At 41.5% G+C, this 24,000-nt stretch overlaps 2 protein-coding genes across 2 annotated transcripts in view; one reads left to right on the top strand and one right to left on the bottom strand.

Annotated features, from left to right (window-relative positions):
• Positions 1-4,921, top strand: part of nme7 (NME/NM23 family member 7) — a 52,038-nt gene extending 47,117 nt beyond the window's left edge. Inside the window, exons 11-12 of the mRNA XM_084309253.1 lie at positions 3,817-3,924; positions 4,766-4,921. Of these exons, the coding sequence (XP_084165379.1) occupies positions 3,817-3,924; positions 4,766-4,798 (141 nt within the window). The 3' untranslated portion in view covers positions 4,799-4,921. The remainder of the gene's footprint in view (positions 1-3,816; positions 3,925-4,765) is intronic.
• Positions 4,922-5,956: 1,035 nt separating this feature from the next.
• On the bottom strand, positions 5,957-23,084 carry atp1b1a (ATPase Na+/K+ transporting subunit beta 1a). Its single transcript, XM_084309258.1, has 6 exons — positions 22,852-23,084; positions 14,718-14,846; positions 12,045-12,200; positions 11,532-11,716; positions 9,672-9,752; positions 5,957-6,392 (listed from the first exon to the last, which is right to left on the bottom strand). The coding sequence occupies exons 1-6, from the start codon at positions 22,943-22,945 to the stop codon at positions 6,132-6,134; spliced, it is 906 nt and encodes a 301-aa protein (XP_084165384.1). The 5' UTR covers positions 22,946-23,084; the 3' UTR covers positions 5,957-6,131.
• Positions 23,085-24,000: the final 916 nt, after the last annotated feature.

The raw sequence follows: 24,000 nt of genomic DNA, 5'->3' as shown, positions 1-24,000 counted from the left end.
TCGAAAAATGGCTAGCATTGGCTTTTTGGCCGGGGATTTACAAGCAGAGAGAGAGTGTATTTTTTAGATGCGAAACAACTGCAACGTCTAACTCACTCACTCACTTGCTCAGTCACTCACGGTTAGCTGCCCCTAGTGGTGGCTCACATACATTGCACTTTGTGTGAGACGAGTTCACTTCGCCTCTGTGACACTGTGTCCTCGCTCCTGCCTGTCCCCAGCTCAGAGTAGACTACCAATAACCCTCCACATCCAGGACCTTCTCTCTATAAATCAGGACACCTTGATCTCCACAAAACAACACAGTCCTCGTGTGAACGTCCGTTTATGGGACTCATTAAAATGAAATTATGCTCTCCGACCGGCCGCAGGTCACCCATAGTTAATAGACTAATGCAATTACAGAGAGCAGACTTTGGCAAAGAATTCTTTCATCACTTAACGTAAGTAACCCCCCCAGGCTTCAAAGACGGTGTGGGGCCGGACTGGGCAATATGGATACAAATGAACGTCATCGTAAAAGGAATTTGTTTCCCCCGCCATGTTGATATGAATCACAGTATATGCTTCATGCATACAAAATCAAATTTTTTATAATTTAAATTGATGTCCCATCGCAGTGAACTGTACGGTAATGTGTCATGTGTGATTTCAAACCAAAACTATGACGTTCCCTAAAATGTATGACAAACGTCATTTCATGATGAAAATATTAGTTTATATTTGCTTGTCATCATTCATTTAGACCACGGAATGGTGCACTGCAATATTAATATTATATATAATTGATTTATTATTATAATATAATATAATTTCATCCCCACAACAATATTGAATTATTGCCTGGCCCCGTGCAAACAGTAGGCTGCAGCCTTGTCAAGGTCACCGTACCAACGAGCTAGCTGCACATGGAGAGTATTTACATTCCTCGGATGCAAAGCTGAACTTCCAAGTATCCGTGTCATTATGAGTCATTATGTCTATTCGCAGCCTAACCCGGGAACAGCCAGAAAGCCTATTGTTCCTTCTCTCTCTGTCACTTAGTTGTTTTTGTAGTAGTATGTGTATGTGTGTGTGTAAGAAGAAAAGGTAACTTGTTTTTCTTTTTTTTCTCCTTAGTTTGTTGCTTTGAGAAAGTGAATGGCTCTGAGGAGAAAGCCAGGCTCGTATATGTCTGTGAAAAAAGCCGTTTCCTGCCTTTTGTGTAAAAACCCATAAACCACCGAAGCTTAAAGTATTTGTCATCAGTAGTCTCCAGAAGCAGAATTGCATCCTGCTCTGTTCTGCTCTGCAAACCACCCCCCACCCCTGCCCCCAAGTTGTGCAATGGGAATGTTTCTGTCTCCTGTATTATTATTTTTTTATTAAATATACTATATCTGTAGATTGAATTAGAGAAAGAGTCACGTTGCAGTTCTAAAAGCAGGTCTTCATTTGAAGGGTCTCCATGTGATGGACACAGATGATGATGATGACGATGACGGCGGAGCATTTCATTACTTATTCTGTGCTTGCTTATTCATTTGGATAGCAGTCTCTGATGCACCGGGGACGTTGTAAACAAAAGACTTCTGATATATGGCAATTGCTAGCTAGTTTGACATTGTGCTAATGTCATTGGTCTGAATACTGTATGTTGCCTTGGATAGCTTTATAGCTTTCAGATTGTCTTTCATAGAGCTATTATTCCCCCCCCCCCCCTGCTCATATTTACATTGATCCCCCCCCCCTCCCTTCCCCTACAGCAGAGCCAGTGGGAGGATCACGTTTCCTCTCTAGGCAGACGTGAAGAGAGGACAGAAGCGCCAGTCTGTGTCCTTGGGACGATTCGGTACATTCCGTTTTGGAGTCGGTCTCTATGTAGCGGATTGAGTGAATATGGACACATGCCCCGTGACATAGTTGACACCTGAAATCTGGGCTTAACACGTGTGACCCAAAGAGGGCTCAGGGTTGTATGTTGGGGGGGGATTTGTACGTTGGCTAAATTGTCGTCCGGTAGAATGGAGGTAGGTGTGATTTTCACCACTGCAAAAGCTATGATTAGGAGCCTAAGCCTGTCGATCAAAATCTCTGATTCTGCAATGATACTAATACGCCTCATTGCTGTCTCTCCCACGGTACTGATTTGTTGCATCGTTTCTTTTTTCTTTTTTCACACTTCCACTGCATGGCAACATGTCCAGAATGTTGAGTAGTCTTCTGGTGTCTGGAATGCATGTTAGGCTTTATAACTCAACCGCATCAAAGTCTTAGTCGCATGGATGCCGTGAGTCTTTTGGTGTCCGGGGGCAGGCATATGACAAAGACCTTGACATTTGCAAAAAGACATTGCTCTCGTTTGCGATTAATGTTGCGGTTACCTTGTCGTCACGGCCTTGCAGATATTTGGGGGGGGGCGGTTATGGGAATGGGTTCTTTCCACCTGACCTGTTAACCGGGGTGTCCCGTTCGCGTCTATTCGAAGCCCAAACCACTCGTATTTCCGCGTTCGAGTTTTGCGCTCTGATTGGCCACTGACCTACGCTATTACGCCCCCCTTATCTACGCCAGTTATCTACGTAAGTAGAGAGTCGTCATTGCACTCAACCGATTCATTCAACACAATACACCATCCAACCAGAGTGGGAGCGCACACACAAAAGCACACACGCATGATATCTGATTTATTAATGCCAAATAATGGACGACAACCGCAATTGGCACTTGAAAAGTGTAAATGATGGATTAGTCAGTAACAATTCATGACAGCTTGTATAGCTCAACTGGTTCGTGCCCTGCCTGTGGACCATATGGTCCCCGGTTCGAATCTCTTGCTTAGTTTTTTTCTTCTTTTCGTAACGTTAAATAATCTATCCACTCTGGTGTCCCAAAAAGGACAATAACACCACCTTATGCATACTGCACCTTATGTGAATACTGTGATACTGTGAATACTGTATATTTCAGTTGGTTAGATAGTCAATTCTATTGACTTATTTGTTTACACTGCTTGTGTTGTTTTCACTACCTGTGTACCCCCCCCCCCCCCCCATGCTGCTATGATGCCTGAATTACCCCAAGGGGATCAATAAAGGAATATCTTATCTTATCAACCAGAGTGGATAAATTAATTAACGTTACAGGAAAAAAAAAAAGTATCCAAGAGATTCAAACCGGGGACCATATGGTCCACAGGCAGGGGACTAACCAGTTAAGCTATACAAGCTGTCATGAATTGTTGTTACTGACTAATCCATCATTTACACTTTTCAAGTGCCAATTGCGGTCGTTGTCCATTATTTGGCATTAATAAATCAGATATCATGCGTGTGTGCTTTTGTGTGTGCGCTCTCGCACTGACTCGTTAAGCCTTTCCCTACGCATATTCATTTCTGGAGCATTTCTTTATCCACTCTGGTTGGATGGTGTATTGTACTCGCAAATCGCTTGCTGTTGAATGAATCAGTTGAGTGCAATGCCGACTCTCTACTTACGAGGGGGGGCGTAATAGCGTAGGTCAGTGGCCAATCAGAGCGCAAAACTTGAACGCGGAAATACGAGTGGTTTGGGCTTCGAATAGACGCCATCCATATGGTGTGCGTGATTGATTGATTGAAAAGTTTATTAACAGATTGCAGAATGGGTACAGTACAGTACAGCTCAATACATACAATTGTTAAGAGGATGCAGACCTGAGAAAGACTTTCGTCTTGTTTCCATCAGGGTCCTCCATTTTCAATTCATCATTTGTCACTTGTGTGACGCCTCGGAATGAGAAAGAGGGCTTCTCTCTTTATGAGTGGAACACAACAAACTTATGTTTTTCCTCAACAGGAAATCGCACGCCACCTCCGTCCGACCACGCTCCGCTCCCTCTACGGCAAAGACAAAGTGCAAAACGCTGTCCACTGTACAGACCTCCCAGAGGATGCTGCCTTGGAGGTAAGGTGGCATTTCATTCACCCTGGTGCACATTCTCATTTCAAAGTACTGTGGGAAACACACCCACACACATCATTCCTCTCTGCGGCCTCAAGGTCTCAGGGAGAGGGAGGTTCATTGATTGCAGCACAGAACTCGTATCTCACGTTTTTTTAGCCAAAGCACAAGAAGGTTAACTCGCCGCGCCGTGTTCTAAAGCAACAAGTCTCATGACTCCGGTCTGTAGGCTGTGTGTGTGGCAACCACACGGATCACACTTTGTTTTTGAGGAGGCAGAGAATGGCTGCGGGATTTGAAACAAACCCATTGTTTGGCGCGAGGAGTGGGTCTGTGACCCATTAGGCCTCATTGTTCAGGCGAGCTCCTGATCTGCGGAGCCAGCGGACAAATGACTCCTTGTTAATCATTAGCCGGTGACTGGCTGAGCCGCCACATTCCCCGGCGTAGTTCAGTGGCCGAGAAGGCCGTGTGCACATGTAACGCTCACCTAGTGCACATCCTACAACCGTTCTGAACATCTGGGAGGAACGAAACGCTGACCATCTGGCACTGATGTAAAAACCGATTTCCATTGTATTCTGAACACATGTCATTATTGTTTGATTTTAATAAAGCTTTCTGTTGACCATTATTCACACGGCGGCCATTTTGCTCTTATGTCATGCTCAGGATGGGATTCCTTTCCCACTCTGTTCCCACAGAGCGGAAAGGAATCCCACCCAGAGCATGACATAAGATCAAAATGGCCACCGTGTGAATATGGTCAATGATGTAACTAATTGCCAACAATATAAAATTATGTTTTCAAAAGGTAATAAACTGATCAATTTCTTATTTACAGGTGCAGTATTTCTTCAAGATTTTGGACGGATAATTCCTTTTTAAATTTTTTTATGTTCATGAATGTAATTGAAAAGAAAAGACGTCATCACCACAGGCTTATTTTTCTATTTATTTGTTTCAGTCTTATCCAGATTAAATAAAGTGACAAGAGCAAGATGGACTCCTGACAATGTGTTGTGATGTTCAACATTGAATTAAGCACTTTTACAACAAACTAGACATCCTATGAACACGGGGTACTGCGTTGCTTCTGATATTCTAACCATTTTTGACCAGTGACTTTGGTATTGGATTCATATACATTACACTTTTTCCTGCGAAGAAAAAAAAAATGTACAACTGCATAAATATAAAATTCTTCCACCATGAAAATGGCTAAAACATTCAATAGAAAGTTACACCACCGTCATGTGATGTCTCCAGCACACACACAAAAAAGAGATTTTTAAAAGCACTGAGTTGCCACTTTGTTTTTCCATGAAGGTGACAGTCTTCCAGGCTGGGCTCACACAAGTTCTAACACTAAAAGAGTTAAGCGGAAGTATGGATATCGTACAGAAATTGTTGTTAAACCATGTCCCACGGCTAAGGTGAATCTAAAAAAAAGTATTAAATAAAAAATAAAACAAAAAGTGGTGTAGAAATGCCTCCTTCCACAATCAACTTAAAAGACGCAATAGAGAAGTAGAAGGTTTTCACGGAGTGCAGCCATATTACTAATACATGGACCTAAAGGATCAGAGAGTACCATGCCAGTATTTTTTTTGTTAGTAAGAGTACATAAACACACATACATTAAACAAGCACACAGAAACACAAACACGCAGTGTGCGCACACACACTCATACACACACTCATACACATACACACACACACACACCTTGGACCACTAAAGCTGACCGACATAAGACGACGTGGAAAAGGCCATGGTATGTGACTAGACTACGACACTGGACACTCCAAAAATATATAGAAACCACATTAGGCGGAAATACTTAAGGGACAGAAACACTGCTCGCTACATATCAGTAGTGGAATTGCAATTTACAGTAATAGATGATCATGTCCCATGGCTCAAGGAATATTTTCATTTACAGTAGAATAAATATTTGCTATTGCTACTTCTTCCTGTATTTTATTTTATCTTTTTTTTTCTTTTTATACATTCTAACCCTCGAACATACACAGATAAGCTAGTGTAAAGCACACAGATTAAGTGTAGGTCCTGTATATTATGAAAGTTTTGTTCCAAGACTAGTCATGTTTATTTGAACATTTTCCTTTCGTTTTTTTTTCATTTTTTTTTCTTCTTGTTTTTCATTTTTTCACGGGCCGAGAGGAAAGTGCTAACTTCACAGCTGAGGTCATGAGCTGAAGATGGTGATCTTAACGTCAAAACGTCCTTGGTAGCGATCTTTCTCGCTGTAGTCTATGTTGGCGCCGTACGCCTTGCACTCGATGCGCAGGTCTTCGTCCCTGGTGAGGTTGGTGAACTGAATTGCCACCAGGGGCTGTAGGTACTGGGGCTGCAGCAGCTTGCCGTAGTACGGGTAGTACTGGAGAGGGAAGCCGCCATTGAAGCCAAAGTACTTGATCTCCCCTATTTTGGCCACGTCCTCATCTCGCTGTGAAGGGAAAGGGGGGTTGCGTTTGATTAGATTACATTAGATTCAAATGTGTTGTCATCATACAGCACAAGTACAGTACAATGAAAAGAAGTTTGGCATCCAACCAGAGTGCAAATGTAACAGTAAGGTGCAATAGTAATATACAATGTACAGGTGATTAAACTGGGTATAAAATATATAAAGTGCTAATCAGATGTATGTACATAGTTGTAATATTAATATGTACAGTGCTACAGGTATAAAGGCAGTATGGTAGTAGTCATACTGGCCAGCAGCGTAACTAGTAACGTAGGTAAAGGATATGTATATATACAGATATGTAAAGGGATTATGTGCAGGTATGTACAGGCAGATGTGGATAGATATCTATACAGTAAGAATAAATATATATACGGTATATACAGCATCATTGTTCATGCTATGGGTTATCTGCAGGTATATTGAGACAGATGTGGATTTTTTTGTTAGAATTAAAAGGGAGAACCCCCCCCCCCCCCCCCCAACATTATACAGTTTGGTTTGTGAATGTGAACAAGTATCTCTTAAGCTGAACAACAACAGAGGCAAGACTCCAATGGTGATGTCGTCCAGAGACCAATCCTGGAGCTTCCCTGGTGACTGAATAATGGAACATCTCTCAGGACACTGTGACGCATTAGCCATGATGGTTGTACTGAAGCACATGTTCCCATTCAGTGCTGAAAGCCCTACATTTAAATAAAATCCATTTGGATGTAGTTTTAAAGGGAAACCGGCCATTCAAAAAATTATTCGTTTATTTTTGTAGGGGGTACTACAACAATACAAAATATTTCTAACCTCGGGCAGGTACATCTTACATTTCAGAGTGTTTGCTTTCCAGTGTCGATTGATTTTGTGAGTTTATCACAAAAGTGAAGCAGGGCTGGTTTTACTGCAGGTCATAGCTTGATACATTTTGCAGTTACTTTCGATGTGTATTTGACTTGAAAATGACAAAATATTGCGCCCAATATCACCATTGCTACTCCCACTCAACCCTACACAGCAGTGGTAAGCACAACTTCTGAATCTAGTCACTAGTCTGATGCAGCCTGTGTGCTTCAACCACGCATTCCTTTGTCTGCTCCATTACTTCAACCACGTAGTCCTCTACCTGTACTGCTCACACTTCCCAGAGAGTAAAAATCACAAAATCAATGGCTACAGGAAAACGACCAAACTCAGAAATGTAAGTTATACCTGTCCTAGCTTACAAGCGTTCCCTCTTCCAGAAAACAGTAGTCAGCCTGGTATTGGATCTATATTTTAAGTTTTAATTTCTCTGTTATTACATGCTCCATTCAGTTCCTCGTTGAGCTGCCTGGGCGAGATGACTTTAATGACTGCTCAGCATGAGGGCAGTGGGGGCTTTCTTTCTGACATTGTAGTACCCCCTACATAATATACCTTTTATTTTATGGCCGTTCTTCTCTTTAACTCACTCTGCGCCATTCACGTATATATACACGTGTTTGCTCGCCAACCGTTGAACGCCAATCACGTATATATACGTTATTTGGTCCGTTTTTTTCTCTCGATTTTAATATTCTATTCAGTGTCACGGACCTCTATGTTACCGTTAAAAGCCATACTGAGACGCCGAGAGTGCAATACCGGCCAGATCCTGTATAGGTGGCAGTATCACCCACTCTTTGAAACACTGTTCCAGACTGTGTGTCGCATCTAATGTCGTCCGGGCGGAGAATTTTGGTCCAGGCAAATCTAGCAGTTCACCCGAGCACATTGGAAGGCTTCCATGGCCCCTCGATGCATGTGTTGTGCCAGATTATGTCGGGGACCCGATGGACATCAATACTGGAAATCGCGATCAGACAATTGGAATATTCTTTTTGGAATAACCCTGATCAAAGGTAAGGACTATCTGACGTCAATTCCACCTTGATCCTACAATGATTTCATATCGATCCAGCCGTTCAACGTATGTAGTATTCAAAACAAATGCCGTTGCTGATGATCAGAGCATCAAACCCCCCCCCCCCTTTGATGCATTCATGATTAAACATAATACCTATTATATACCTTTGATTTGGAAACAGTAGCGTGTCCAGGTGAGTAACGCGAACACATTTAGCAAAATTCACATATCTCTCCATAACGTAGTTCCCAGGAATTAGCCAGGATCACTCTGAAAACTATACAATATTCACGACGGGATAACTAGGGTTGGGCACCGAAAACCGGTTCTAATAGGAACCGGTTCCTAAAAATCTCCTTCGAAATAAGCTGTGACCTGTTTTGACCTGCACCTCAAAGAATCGGAATCGAGAATCGTTTAGAACAGGAATCGATATGGAGAATCGGAATCGGAACCGGAATCGTTCAAATCCAAACGATGCCCAACCCTAGGGATAACACACAGGTATACATGAACATTTTTATTCTTTTTACATGTTGAACGAGGGATAGTTACTGTCAAATGAGCCATAGTATTGTCTCCATAGCTATAATATAGAATAGATATAGCCCTGCAAACACCGCGACGCACAGTGAAAATGCCTATATTTTAAAGCGTGGTGCATTTACCACAGGATGAGGATAATAGCTGGCAGAGAAAGAGTTAATAGCTCAAACAAAAATTCTACGAGCCCACAAAGTCTGTCACTTATTCACTGTTGATGGACCAACTCCACCAGATTAAGATGCATCGCGATGCGGACGTGGACGATTCTGCATCGATGCAGTGACGGAAAATAATCAATTATTACTAAAAAAGAATTGTCTCTTGCTAGCTTTTATGTTCTTTTACAATGTATCGCTTTGGGATTTGCTCCACAACTATAAAGCGCCCTACAAATCAAATATATTATTATTATTATTGTATTATTAAAGATAGTGCTCTGGTCATGCATCCACTCAACTAATAGAAAATACAGCATCAGGCTATTCTAAAAGTATTGATACTAATAAAGAGTATTGAACCGTTTTTAACAGCTGGGTATTGAGATACCTTTCTAGTATCTGTATCATGCAACACTAGTAAAGACGTTTATTTTTTTCTAAATAAAAGTTAATTTATCTGACTGCTTGTATTAATTTAATTGATGAAAAAGTAGCCATGTGCAGTAATATAGATTATAAAATAAGATCAGAGGAACAACATTCCGTTTTAGTGTGAATGTTTGCGTTTAACATTAGGAGTACTGTTTCACACCGTGTGTTGCAATTCTGATGACAAATATTGAAATGACAGATTCACTGGTGCATTGTTACTAAATTCTGCAATCGGAAACTTACCTTATTAGTGCAGTGGATAGGGATCAAGTTGGGCTGTATTTTGGACTGGACAGACATGGGCACAGAGTCGTTGAGCGGAGCCTGAAAGGAAAAAAGGGTCGATGAACATACAGTCATATTTGCTGCTTGTGCGTTGTTGCATTGTGACGGACATGCATTCCAATGCAGGTGCAAAGGGTGGTTATAGTTAACCTTGCCTGCGAGTATTTGCTGCATTTGACCTGACTTACTTCCACTTTGTTTTGCAACGATAGCTATGACTACTTTTAAACGTTCAAAATCCAGGATGAATTGAAAGTGAAATGAGTCATTTGTTTGCCATTCACTAAAAAGGGTTTTTGAGTCGGCTTGGTATGCCTTTCTCCCTAGGTATCCTCCCTAGGTATATGATGATTTTATTCATAGAAATCGGGCAATTAAATACCAAACAAAAGGAAGGAAGGGATTTTACCTAAAGGCATGAACCATTATGGCCACTGTAGACTAGAGGATAATTTGGATGTTTTTAGCGACAATCTGCCCGCAAGTGGGGAATATGGTGAATATTACTAGTTTCGGGTAGTGCCATGCCTCGTTCATGTTCTCTGTGGCACAGTGTCAATGTAGGGGAGACCTTGCTGGTCACGGAGCAACTCTAGTCTCATGCCTTGCCGAGATACAGAGAGAAAAATTACAAATCGCGTGCCTTTTCCTTTTTTCATTCTCCCCTTTCTCTCGATGCACAACCTTCCAAAAATATTTAATGCAAGACCAGGCAGCCCTATATGTAGTTTTCGACTGCAAACACACTGGCAGTATCCCTTTAAAAATGCTACGCCAGGAAGTGCCTTTTTTCAGAACAGAAAGGTGAGGGGGAAAAGGCCAAATTTTACCTACATTTTGTGGGCGGCGGTGTTAATGTCAAACCCTGCAGCGCCGCTTGCAAGATTCTATGTTTAAATTACCTGTTGTGTAATCTTCAAGTGCATGGTGCTCTATGTTGGCAAAAACGTCTAATGTGTGCGTTCTGACGATTGTGTTTGAACTCTACTGTACCACCTTTTCAATATCGGTTAGGATTTGGACTATCTTCCAGTCTCATAATGTATTGAAATTATGTAACATAACATTGTAAAAGCTAACCTAACCATTACTATGAAGTGGTTTCCAATAGAAACCTTATATTTTCATTGGTCATGTATGTATAAGTATGTGACCTTACAGTGAGCATGTGTTTAGCAGAGCTGCAGTGACTGATCATCATACTGTGCTTCAGCTAGTCTGCTCTTCAACCCTCCCCATTCTTTACCCCCACTGTCGTTTGCTCCGTTCTTCTACTTGTACCAAACAATAAGAATAGCAACGGTCCAATCATAGCAAACTTTAGCTGTGAAAGGAACACGCCAACATTATGGGAAATGTGCTTACCGTCTTCTCCAGAGTCAGACAAGAAGATACCGAATTCCTCTTGGTGAGTTCAGTAGAAAACTCTCCGGCTAGCCTAGCTTAGCACAAATTAATGGAAGCTGGTGCAGATCAGCTAGCCTAGCTGTTGGGTCAAAAACACCTTTTGAGTTTTAAGCTAGGCTAGCACACTTCCATACATTTTTACTAAGCTAAGCTAGCTTGCAGCCAGATAGCTTTCTACTGAACACAGGGTAAACTGGTATCTATCTTCTTGTCTGACTGACTTGGAGAAGATGGTAAGCGCATTTCCCATAATGTTGGTGTGTTCCTTTAAGCGAAACACTATCATCTGCAACTTTTCATAGTTCTGTCCAAAAGTTAGATGTTAAAATAACGCACCAACGTCGCTTTCTTACAACAAGATACTTCACGTCATTGTATTATAGCACAGATTAGTACAAAAAGAAAACCTACCCTTGGTCTAAAATTGACAATCCTGTTTAGCTTGGCGATCAGACATGGCTTCCCATCCTTGAATCCAAACGTGTCATCAGATTCCCCAGAGCAGCTACCCAGCCAAGACTTGCGGAATTTGCAAGCTTTCCTCAACTCTAAATCGGTGTCGAGATCCCCACGGTTCTTGTATGTGTTAGCCACATCTATAAATTGTACAAAAAGGGCACATTAGTTGTATGGCATGTGCACGTATAAATGCATCATGTACAAAGAACAACAATACTTATTTGTAGGTTCATTGTATTGACATGGTCATTTGTAGATGAATTCCTATTCTTTTTTACAATGTAAATTGTTCCAGGTATAAGAGTCAATAAAAAATTAAGAACACATTCAGAAGTACATTTTTAAATATTAAGCAGCCTAAGCTTTGTAAATTCAGAAAAGTAAAAAAATAAAAAACAGCTTTATTAATCATAATATTTAACCGTAACCGCTATGATAATCCATGTATGATTGGCTTATACTTGCCTCCACAGTCCTCAAATTGCATTTGATTGTCTTGAATTTCTTCCTTGTACAAAGCTAGTAATTCCTTCAAGCTGCTGGTGTACTTGGTATATGAATTCGGATCGGTGAGTTTGAAAGAGATTTCAAATTTTTCTGAGCGAGGGGTGTGTGATAAACCTGAGGAAGGAACAGAAAGCAGTTATGATCAGTTACAGTATGATCAGAAGTTGAACACAACAAAGATCAAGAGAAATGAGGTCCATCAATACGGTACAGGTGCCAGATAAATTACCACTACGGGTAGATGAAAAAGTACCAACTTGAAGTAAAAATGTATCTACAACATAAAAAAAAACGTGAAGGCTCTTTTTAGAAAACTTTTTTCATCATCATAATGGTTATTCATAATTATGCAAACTGAAATTAAAAATTCAATGCCAAATTATTATGATTCTGTTTTTTTTATTGAGCACATTTGATTTCAAAATGAAGATTTTGCCAAAACATAACAATTGCATCTCAAATGAGGGTCTTGGGGGGGGGGGTTCCTCTGATGGTCTTTTGTCAGCTCTGTGTGGCAGTAATTTTCCACAGACCTGGAGTACGAGGCCTCAGTGAGGCGTGACGTGAATAGAATGAGATGGGAAAGAACAGTGAGGGGAAACATAACAGTCATTCACTGCCCTTTCCTTTTTTTCAGTCTCACCAACTGCCTTTTAGATACGAGCACCGTTCCAAAAAAATCTGAATAAAAAAAAAAAGATACAAAATAAAAAACACCCTGAGGGAGAATCAACAGCATTTTAGACGTTTATACTTTCCCAGTCAAGTCTTGTGAAAGTTTACCAGCACCCCCCCTGCTCCTACTCTGCCCCCACAGCCGACCCGCTCACCCTCACGTGTGTGTGTCTCACTCACAATGGAAACTTTCAGCCCCAGAGTGAGAGGCGGGACTTGAGCTCTGAAAAATCTAGCTGCCTTCTCCTTCCTTTTATCGGGCCACCAATGGAAACTCACTTCAACTCACAACACTCCACACCTACTTATGTCGTTGCTTTGCTATCCCCTTTGCTAGAGGCCAGTCTTTTGATAGTCAACCGTTTGGAGGGGGGGGGGGGGGGGGGGGTATGGCTGACAGGCAAACAGTCCGGTGGGCTAACCCGTGTGCATGAGGCCAGTCATTTACAATGGCTGCTAAAAATACCGCAGGGCGACAGCGTGTGCTATGCGAGTGGGCACTGCCACTGGCACAGCGAAGCATGGCTGGTGGGGGCAATGCCTTCTTGGCATGGCGCTGTCTCTCTGTACATTTAACACAGAGATTAAGGAAGCTGTATTGAGACTCGACTCGTACAAAAGTTGCACTGTTTCGTGTCTCTCGGACATGCTCTCGGAACATTACAGATTACGTGAAGAATTTGTCACCACCAAAAAAAACAAGCTTAGAGACTTCTTAGTCTCATTCTGGGGGGGGGGGGGGGGGGCGGACTAAATCGTTCTTTAAAAGCATTGAATTACAAAGCGGTATATCGTACTAGTGTGAACGTGCTGATGGGAACCATCCCAGATATAGTCCTCATTTCAATCATAGTAAAAGCCGTAAAGTGAGGCTGTTCCCCGGTACCCTGAGGGGGGAAAACCATTGACTGGCTGAGAGGAGTGAAGGACAAAATGGCTGAACCTCTCTAAGGTCAGACAGACTTCCAGCAATTATGGAGCTCTTCAAAATCACGCTCACACAGAAACCGTCAAAAGACATCATCGAAAGCCCCACAGTGACAGTGGGAGGCGGCAGGGCAGTAATGATTGCTATGCAAATGGTTATGCAAAATGTTTCAGATTAGTGTGATAATAATATTGCCAGTTGCTCACCAACAGTTGCTTGTGGTCGAGCAATCTGATTAGCAGAGATCCATGTGTGTTATTTGCTTTAACATACATCACGGCCAGGAGTTGCTTAGCAACACATATACATAGAGCTGAATTAACACTTTGTCAAAACTTGACATCTCAGTGTTTTATTCACAATATGAAATCAGATATGTATGTAATCAGTTGTATAAAACCAAGGTTGTGTGTTATAGTTAAGTAACATCATGGCTGAGATGATCTGCGACCATAGCCGTGATGTCATTTACTATATAACACACGCTCTCTCGTGTTCTATTAAATAAATACAAAGCTGTATTCTTTTGACTATAGTTTTACATAGACTACATAGCAGACTACATATCTACTTCAGTATATATCATGTATATATTAGGGATGTATTGATACTGGTATTGGATATCGGTCCGATACCAGGTTAAAATAAAATATCGTTGTCTGAGATTTTCCGATACCAAGAAACACGTCTAACATGCCAGAAATCAAAGCAAGGTTTGGTGCATTTTTGACATGCTAACTCTCTATAATGGAGGAAAATGGTATTATATCGCAATAATTTTGGTAAAATGACCACAAAATGACAGTCCAAGTCTATACGAATCGGTACTTGGTATCGGCCAATACCCTAAGACCAGGTATCAGTATCGGTATCAGGACTGAAAAAGTTGGATCAGTGCATCCCTAATATATACGGTATATATATAGGTAGATAGATAGACATAAAGACCTTGTAATGTAAAAAAAGAAAAATAGCATCAGAAAAGCTTCAAAAATCAGAAGTCAATGAGTCATAAAGAGCCTGCTTACCTGGGGGCGCAACCCTGTCCTGGTAGGTGGGTTTGTAGTTACTTAATGTAAGAAGCAAAACCTGGATGGTCCCAACGAAAATTCCAGCCAAGCATCCGTAGAATATCAGGTAGAACAACAAGATCTTAACTGTGGAAAAGGAAAGGAAGTCATTATTTTATACAGTATTTTTTCCACATGCTAAAGCATCACAGAAAAAAAACGTTGTTGGCGAATGGATGCACATACACTAGTACACTAGTTACAACTTTTTTAATTTTAGAATTTGCTTTACTCGGATGTCCTGTCTTGCGCTGATAGAGTAGCCTATTATGATGAAAGTGATGTCACTGTTGTGAAAACTTTTTGACTCAGCTGATTACAGCGCCTGAATTATAGCCATAGTCATCAACATAAATGTCTCACTCTAAAAATTATTTTAAAAGTACTCATAGTGTACAAGCAACTACAAGCATATTAAACCTTTTATTATTATGTCTATTACATCTGCATTAGGAAAACGTGAGCATTTGAGGCCTAAGTTTAAGATCCTATAACTGATTTCCGCTCACGTTTTGTAGTAACATTAACTCATTCAGCGCCAATCACGGAAAAAGTCGGGTTAACTCGTCAACCGTTCAGCGCCAATCACGAGAAAAGCCGGGTTTTAATCGTTATTTCTTTTATTAGCTATATCCATTCATTTTCATCCATCCAGCCTGATGTTATCATTGGGAATGGGTCTGAGCTCGCAAAAGGGCAAATACCGCCGCCTACGCCTTCCAGCCAGTATTGCACTCTATTAGAAATGGTGTAGTTTCTTTTCTGGGCCGATCTGAGCCGTGCGGGCGGGGTTTAAATACTCCGGCAGGACTAGCGTTTACAACGTTACATCTGTGATGCTGCCCCCCCCCCCCCCCCCCCCCCCTTCATATGCAAAGCCGGGCAATGTGGGACGGACCTCCACGAGCAGTATTTGGAATGGCGATCAGATAATTGGATTATTTCTTTTGCATTACATCAGAGACCAGGTAAGGACTCTATATATAAAATCTTGCGTTGATCTGCTATTTCTTTCTACCGCGATCGAAGCTGTCTGTGTGTGTGTGGCTGTTTACCGTTGGGTGCAGGAGGTGGGGGGGAGCGCCGCGCTACGACGGCCATTTCATGTATGCACGAGGAACTTGGATAATATTGATAATCTAGCGTTGATTTCAGGAAGATTCGATAATCAGGCGAAAAATGACAACGTGTTTAGTGTATTCCACTAAAACGCTATTATCGCGTCTTTTCCTGGGATTACTAAGAATCACCAAAACTATACTCATATTCAAAACAGTATAAAACGGAAATGTACGGATGAAAAAACAATCTGTTTTGTGCATGTTGACTGGAAGCAACTCACTGACAATCGACGGGTGTATTAGACCCATAGCTATAATATAAGATATATTTTAAGTAGGGATGCACCGAAATTTCGGCCACCGAAAGTTTTCTGCCGAAAATGGCAAAAAATTGCCTTTCGGCTTTCGGCCGAAAGAGTTTTTTCACCGAAAATATATCACCGAAACAGAAACAACCTGTAACCTAACGCGTGTTGTTGTGATGATGTCACGCTGTCGGGAGTCGCGCTGTTTCTATGTAAACTCTGCGCACGGGGCGAAACTAGAGCCCGCCACCCGCCATTGGCGCTCAGTTTTTACGTTTGGCGCCTCCCACTGAGAGGTCTGCCCGCCGTGTGGCGGGCAATCAAATAGTCATGTGAAAACCGAAAATCATGATCCAATTCTGAGCGGAGTTCTCACTCGCTGTCTCAGCACAGACATGCAGCGCATTGCTGCTCCTACCCCTCCCGCACCTGTTTCTGTATGCTGCATGTAAACAGAGGACAGTCACCGTGACGTTAGTCTAGTCAGAGGGACCTCCGTGAGCTGATGTTAGCTACTGTTACAAAATGACCCAGTCAACTATTCACTTTTAGTTTAATACATGAGGCATTGTGTAACGTTATCCAGCTGGCTAGCTACTGATAGCTCCCGACATCAACAACTGCTCCAGCAAGTGTCCAGTGCATAATACCTCCGTTGGCTAGGTAGCTCATGTTAGCTCACTAGTCACTACGAAATGTCCCAGTAAACTAAATAGTTCAGAGGCATTGTCCCAACGCCATCCAGCAGTAGCTACAGATAGCGCCTGACATCAATGTCCTACAACATGCGTATTCGAGCCCCTGGCTTACATCGCATGAGGGCTGCTGAATAGGGTCCAGGTGCAGCGCAGGAGAATCCTTTCATGCTGAATGTAAGAGTTTAGGGTCCAGCTGCAGCGCCGGAGAATCCTTGCTGGAGCTGGAGGCCACTCGAGTATACACGCAGACAGTGGAGCTGTTTGCAGACAGCGAGGTGGCGATGTCTCGCAGATAATACAACTACAAGTATGATTATATAATATATATATTTTATTAAAAAAAAATTATATAAAATAATAATTTATTTTTTTTTAATCAAAAAAAAGTTGGCAGGTAAGAAATATACTTGGCGGGTAGATTCTTCCCATCTACCCGCCACTGGCCGGTGAGTCAAAAAGTTAATTTTGTGCCCTGTCTGCGCGCAACGCGTCCAATAAATGCGTCTTTAACATGCTTTTATATCCTTATTTACTATATGCCCGTCGCGGTTAATCACTGAGTGATCTAATATGCATATTATTCAGAGCGAGAGGGGAGGGGGGTTGTGTTTCTCACATTGACGCTGTCTGTCTGTCGCGCGTCTTCTACTGTGCCAAAGTCAAGAGAGCACATTCATCAGTGGGGACTAGAAAGGTGCGCTCAGTAGAGCACAGATGTCCGCTGCAGCAGCCAGAGAAAAGATGGAATTAATGTACTGTATGCATTCAGAAGTGCTGAATAAATGTTTTATGGACCCATAATAGTGATTATTTATTATTTAAGTTAAGTTTTGCCATAATCATATATTTTTCCATAATCATAATGTTCCACAACATTGGTAAAAAAGAATTCTATTCTATGAATCATTTTCGGCCTTTCGGCTTTCGGTTTTTGGCCAACTGTTTTCTATTTTCGGTATCGGTTTCGGCCAAGAATTTCCCATTCGGTGCATCCCTAATTTTAAGCACTCGCAAATCTTGCAGTCTCCCCATTGATTAAAGCAATGGCGTTCTAGCGCCCCCTGGCTCATTAAGCGATGACGCTGGATGAGTTAACAGATAATGAAATAATTAAACAGACTTTTGACATCTAAAGAATGATCACTGCAGTGGTCAAAATGTCGACGCTAATTATGGAAGGAAGTCCTGGGTGGCAGTTCCAGAAGCACTAGTGACTCTTGTCGGGCGCCACTGCCAGAGCGACCCCCTGCCCCGCGGAGAGACCCTTCCCGCTCTGCTGCCTTTTCAAACAGGTTTAGCGTGAGAGCCCGTGGAGATGGTCCAGCTGGAGGAGAGGGAAAGCACTTGACTTCCTTTACAGCTCACTCTTTCTAGCACATTGTTATAACTAGGGATATCCGATATTATCGGCCTACCGATATTATCGGCCGATATCGGCATTAAAATGTGATATCGGAAAATATCGGTATCGGTTTAAAATAAAATATATATATATATATTTTTTTTTACATTTCTATAACCTTTATTTACCCAGGCAAGCAAGTAAGAACAAATTCTGATTTTATTTATTGTCAAAAGTATGCATAATGTTGTGTTAATTCCACAACAAGAGATATGTAATGTTAATTACCTGAAATTATTCCGTTTTTTGGGGGGGGGGAAACCCTGCATATATCGGTATCGGTTGATATCGGTATCGGAAATTAAGAGTTGGACAATATCGGTATATCGGTATCGCAAGCCAATATCGAGCATCCGGCCTGTTGTCGACAAGAAACTTGAAATTAGCATATAGGGGGTGGGCGGTAACATTATCCTGATACTAAAGCGAATGCCAGCGTCGCCTAAAGTATCGCAGATCATTTGTGTGAATACAAAACTTCATGTCATGTTTTAATGAGGCGTTTGTCGTTATTTTATGCTTTGTGAGGACCCGCCAGGTGAGACTAAACCAGTAGTAGTTGAACGCAGGGGGAATAGGGAGCAGGGTCAATGTCAAGAGCTCCAGTCGTCATCTGTGTTCACCTGGCAGATGCAAGGAAGCTCAAATGAAACAAGGTAATTTGCATCTGACTGGTGTATGCAGCTCCATTTTGTTTGTGATCGACTTCTCTACTCGACAGTCCCTAAACTGATTTTAACCAGAGATCCTTTAAAAATGGAGAGCGACCAAGTCGTTCTCGCTTCCTGTAATGGGTCACGTGAGTGTTCCACAAGGCATGACATTGGCAGGCTAAATGACCCCCACCCTATACAGCGGTCACAAGTTCCATATATGCCCCAATGGGTCTCAACATTCTGAACAGGAACCATTCCATTTTCATCCCGTTGGCGCAGCTTGTAATGTGTCATCTTCCTTCATTAAAGAGTCTTTGTTTGAACTGCCATTTTGAGACCCTTATGAACCACCAATGAATAGAGATGTTTGTTAAAAAGGTCAATAATGAAAGGAATGATCATCACTAGGGCTGCACGATTTTGGGAAATAATCTAATTGCGATTTTTCTGACAGATATTGCGATTGCGATTAAATTTGCGATTATAATTTAAAAAAATTATTTAAGCAGCCCCACAGAGGTTTATTGTAAAATGCGGCTTGCATCTGGCCTATGCATGGGTCTTTTCAGGACACCAAGCCTGACAATTTTTCTTTTTACCTGGGAATCGATACCGGTACCCAACGGTACTTTTTTTCTGTACTTTACTCTCCCTCTCTGAAGTCTAAACGTCACAACACACAATCTAAAACCCCTTACCTCCCTCTCCCAAACCGATCTTGTATCTCAATGGGACTTCATGGTTAATTTTTTTTTAAGTACAAAAATAAAAAAAAATAAGTGCGCTTTTTTTTCTTTTTCCGATTTGATAATTGCATCATTCCAAATCGCGATTTCGATTTAAAATCGATTAATCGTGCAGCCCTAATCATCACTCACAGATAACGTCCTTAATAATTATTTTTCATGCACAGGCAGCAAAGTGGCAAAACTAACAGACCCGAATGCTGAACCGTGTCCCGTTCATTTCGCCATTCCGCTGCCCATGCATTAAAAATAACCATTAAGGAGTAAGGACATTATCCACGAGCACTGGCAGTTCCTTTCGTTATCGTAGGCTACATGTCAAGACCATGCAGCCGGTAAGAGACCGATTGAAAACCTTTTGAGTTGTCCTTGGACCTGCTGTTATCACAATGTTAAAATGATTGCTTATCTTTCATTAAAGCTTATTTGATCTCTGGTAACACAGAGGTCACTCGAGCTCTTGGAGATGACCTTCCCACTACTACCTTGCCTATTTGAACTCACTCACACACACAGATGCATAATTGTTAAGACTACATATCGTCTTTTTTGTCACAAGTGGTGCTCGGCATGTAACAGACACTGTGACACAAGATGTAAAACTCCCTAATGTCATAAATCCTATGGTACCAAATCCAAGTATTAGATATATTAGGTTCATATTTAGTTAATTACATGAATATGATATCTACGTGTTCATTTTCCTGGGGTTCAGTGTCCACCCGTACACGTCTAGCTGCGTCGTGATGAGCACAGCCCCCCCCCATCAAAGCTGCCCATCCTCAGCTTAGGTGCAGTGGCACTCCTAGGGGTAATATCCCAAAATGGCTGCCAGGACTACAATTCAGGACTACAATTCCAGTCAGCCACCTCAAACCGGCCCGAGATGCAGATCAGAAGTTGTTTTTTTAAAACGTGTTGCCATAAGGACTGTAGACGAGAGGACAGCAGGGGATTCCACCACCAGGCCTCTGATCCGTGCCCTGCGTTACTCTTGATTTCGTAGAGACAATGAGTTCATGTAAGTGATCTGTTACGTCTTGGGGGGAAAAAAACTGAACCACCGTTTCCACTGCATAGTCGACGGTGGCAGTTGGCCCACTAACACTATGGCTTCAATGTTCTTTCTTGTGGTCTGTGTGATGAGTGTGAACGATAGTAGATCATTCTCTTACTGCCAGTGCTACATAAAATCACAGGCAAAAAAAGAAAATTAGTGAAGGATCAAAAACTACTCTCTCTCAAAACCAGAGGAGTGAGAATCAAACGTGTGATGTCATAAAGTATAACGTCTGGAGCTGCTCCATAGGCAATGAATGGGAGACCCACAGAATCTTAGATTTTAATTTTTATACCAAATTGAGCTTTATTCTTATTGCAGTGTTCTCAGTTCAGAAAAAGAAAATGTACCTATGAGCTCAGAACATTCCCCTGGGTATTCTCTGTGTCATCTATAACATATACCAAATCATTGTCTATGGAGCGGTTACAGACATTACACTTGATGATATCACAATTTTTTGTTTTAGCACTCTAGTTGGGATTTGGGTCTTTGACCACAGTAATAACATGTATTATTATTATTATTATTATTTTTTTTGAATGGCAGTAGTTCCCCTTTAAACTGGTTTTAATACAAGTGGGTGAACTGGTACATACCTCATGTTTTTGTTAGAGCATACCACTGACATATATCATATGCATACATTTACTCTGGAACCAACATCATGGGGTCCCAAATTGTTTGTCATCGGGTACACTAATTTGCATATATGCTAATGATCTATTTAATGATTGATATAATCAGTTCTCAGTTCAACACTGATCAACCCAGAGTCGCCTGTTGTCGGGCTGTGTAGGCTGGCATCATACGGTGGAAAGCCTGTTTTACACTACACTGTGATACAAAAAAACAAAGTAAGAGCTCATTAGAGCATTCAGGAGCTCATTATAAGTATTGTGTATGCCTGCGTTGTTGGTAGAACTTAGACAAATCTAAGTCTATAATGGAACCTCCGCATTCCTGAATGTCTCTGACAATCTCAATCGAATTTCTCAGTGAAAACCTGTTGCTTTAATCATGATCTCACACTCAATTGTTTCTCGAAGGAGTTATCAGCGCGCAGGCTACAAAATATACAGGCAACTGTCCTTTCTTTCAGGAAGGGGGGGGACTTTTGGTGATGGTGGGGGTGGCCCTGTCTACACATCACCACTGTGAACTGTGAACAACTAGTCAACCTACCATAATAATAAATCATATTACTAACAAGGCAAAATCAGCTCTACAATGCTTCTAAACCAGTAGCAAATTAGGTATGAGGCAAACATGACTCAGTATCAAACCATGAAACTAGTCAGTCCGATATTATAACCATCGTATAACCAGTCAACTAAAATAAAAACATTTATTATGATCTTTGGAAAAACAGGAAAACACAGCCAAGCCAATACATGTCCACAGACATCCATTGGCTCCTGGTGTTAGTTGGACGAAAAAACACATCCTAAATAAAAGCACATTATATTTCCCAAAATATCTAGTTAAATAAATAACCTAGACTACCGAGAGACACAACTAACAGGGTTACTTGAACCTTTCTGGTTCATAAACGTAATTCTTAATCTTGACACACCATAGCCTGTCCTTCAAAATGACCTTTTTGACAAAGGACGCCGATACAGCCTTTCATCGATGAGCTGCCTCCACCGAGTCCACCCGCCTGGGTCTAATATCACGATCATTGCGATATTACATAATCATATAGTCTATAACCAACGTTATTCTCGCCTATAGATACATTTAGGGAGCTAATATGTACATATATTTATTATTATTATTATTATTATTATTATTATTATTATTATTATTATTATTATTATTATTATTATTATTATTTTATTTTTTACAAGCATTAGGACACGTATTTATCACTTTGAACCAATCGTCAAATATGGTCATCTACCATGCTCAGTTCTTAGGTATTTGACAGATTATGTATCAATGTAATGTCCTCTCCACTACATTAATGTTCCATTGAAAAGCCCAGCAGTCACGACACGGAGCTCTAACAGGTGCTGCTGTTCACTCAAGAAACCGGGAGGAATCCCGCGGTTGTTGCAGCCGATGTGGTTCACGAACATCTCTTAGTTTTCATCTGTTCAACGTTGTTTTCTGTGTTTAAACAGCTCCGCGTTGATTGAAACGATGGAAAGATACTTACACCAACTCTCCCCAGTGCGTCCGAGAAATTCCCTTTTTTCTGAATTCCACACAAAGCTCGTCCATCCACCGTCGCCGTCTTTATTTGCCGACATATTCCTTCCTTGTAATTTCCCTTTTCAATTAAACTGGTTTATTAATGCCCTGTAGGTACACTGATGACTTAACTGTCCTTGTACAGGAAACGCGAAAGGACAGTTTTGTACCCGGCTCCACCTATTGTACCCCACACAATTTATCTCTTATGGTAACCGGCTCCGCCCGCAAAGTCTAGTAATAAGTTATCCCCAAAGTGGGAGGGCTTAGTCTGGCAAATCACAACCGTCGCCCCTTTTGCGTAAGAATTATAAGAAGGGGGTCACTATCGTGCTGCCCGCTGGTACAAGGAGGGATGGATTTGTATAGTGTTTCTACTTTTTGTCTAGTTCCTTTTACTTTATGAAGCGCAATCTCAGGGGGCTGATACAGAACCAAGCATTTCACTGTAATGTGCATGTTGTGACAAATAAAACAAAACTTGAAAACTTGAAACGTGATGCCAAAAATAGATTGTTGCTGCACATCACTAATTTCAAAGTGACAATAAATAACATTCTAAAACGACCCACGTTTATTTCCTGTTGCAATGTTTGCTAATGCATTAGTTGACAGTAAATACATTTGGGTTCTCTAGCAACATAATTCCAGATCAAAAAGTGGAGTCTAAAGCTGATATGAACCATATTTCCCTTAGGAAATAAGAATAACAGACTTGTCCAAGCCTTAACCCTTTCTCCGTAATGTTTTTGGATGTGATTTAAAGTGTAACTACCACATAGTATGCTATTCAATATTTCCACCAGGCAGAAGCCTGGTAAGGATTATGCAATTGGTTGCATCCATCTGTCTGTCTGTCTGTCTGTCTGTCTGTCTGTCTGTCTGTCTGTCTGTCTGTCTGTCTGTCTGTCTGTCTGTCTGTCTGTCTGTCTGTCTGTCTGTCTGTCTGTCTGTCTGTGTGTCCCTCTGTCCCTCTGTCTGCAGCTAATCTCGCAAACTACAGGGCCCATTTGGGTGAGATGTTGCTCATAGACTGACAGCAGGTCAGGGACATGGATTCTGGAATATTTTTCCGATCAGTCAATGACAAGTATTTTATTTGAATGATTTTCCA

This window comes from Notolepis coatsorum, assembly GCF_963971535.1.
Source record: "Notolepis coatsorum genome assembly, chromosome: 2".
In the NCBI taxonomy this organism is placed as follows: Eukaryota; Metazoa; Chordata; class Actinopteri; order Aulopiformes; family Paralepididae; genus Notolepis; species Notolepis coatsorum.
The sequence above is the reverse complement of the archived record's forward strand: the minus strand, read 5'-3'. Positions and strand labels throughout refer to the sequence as shown.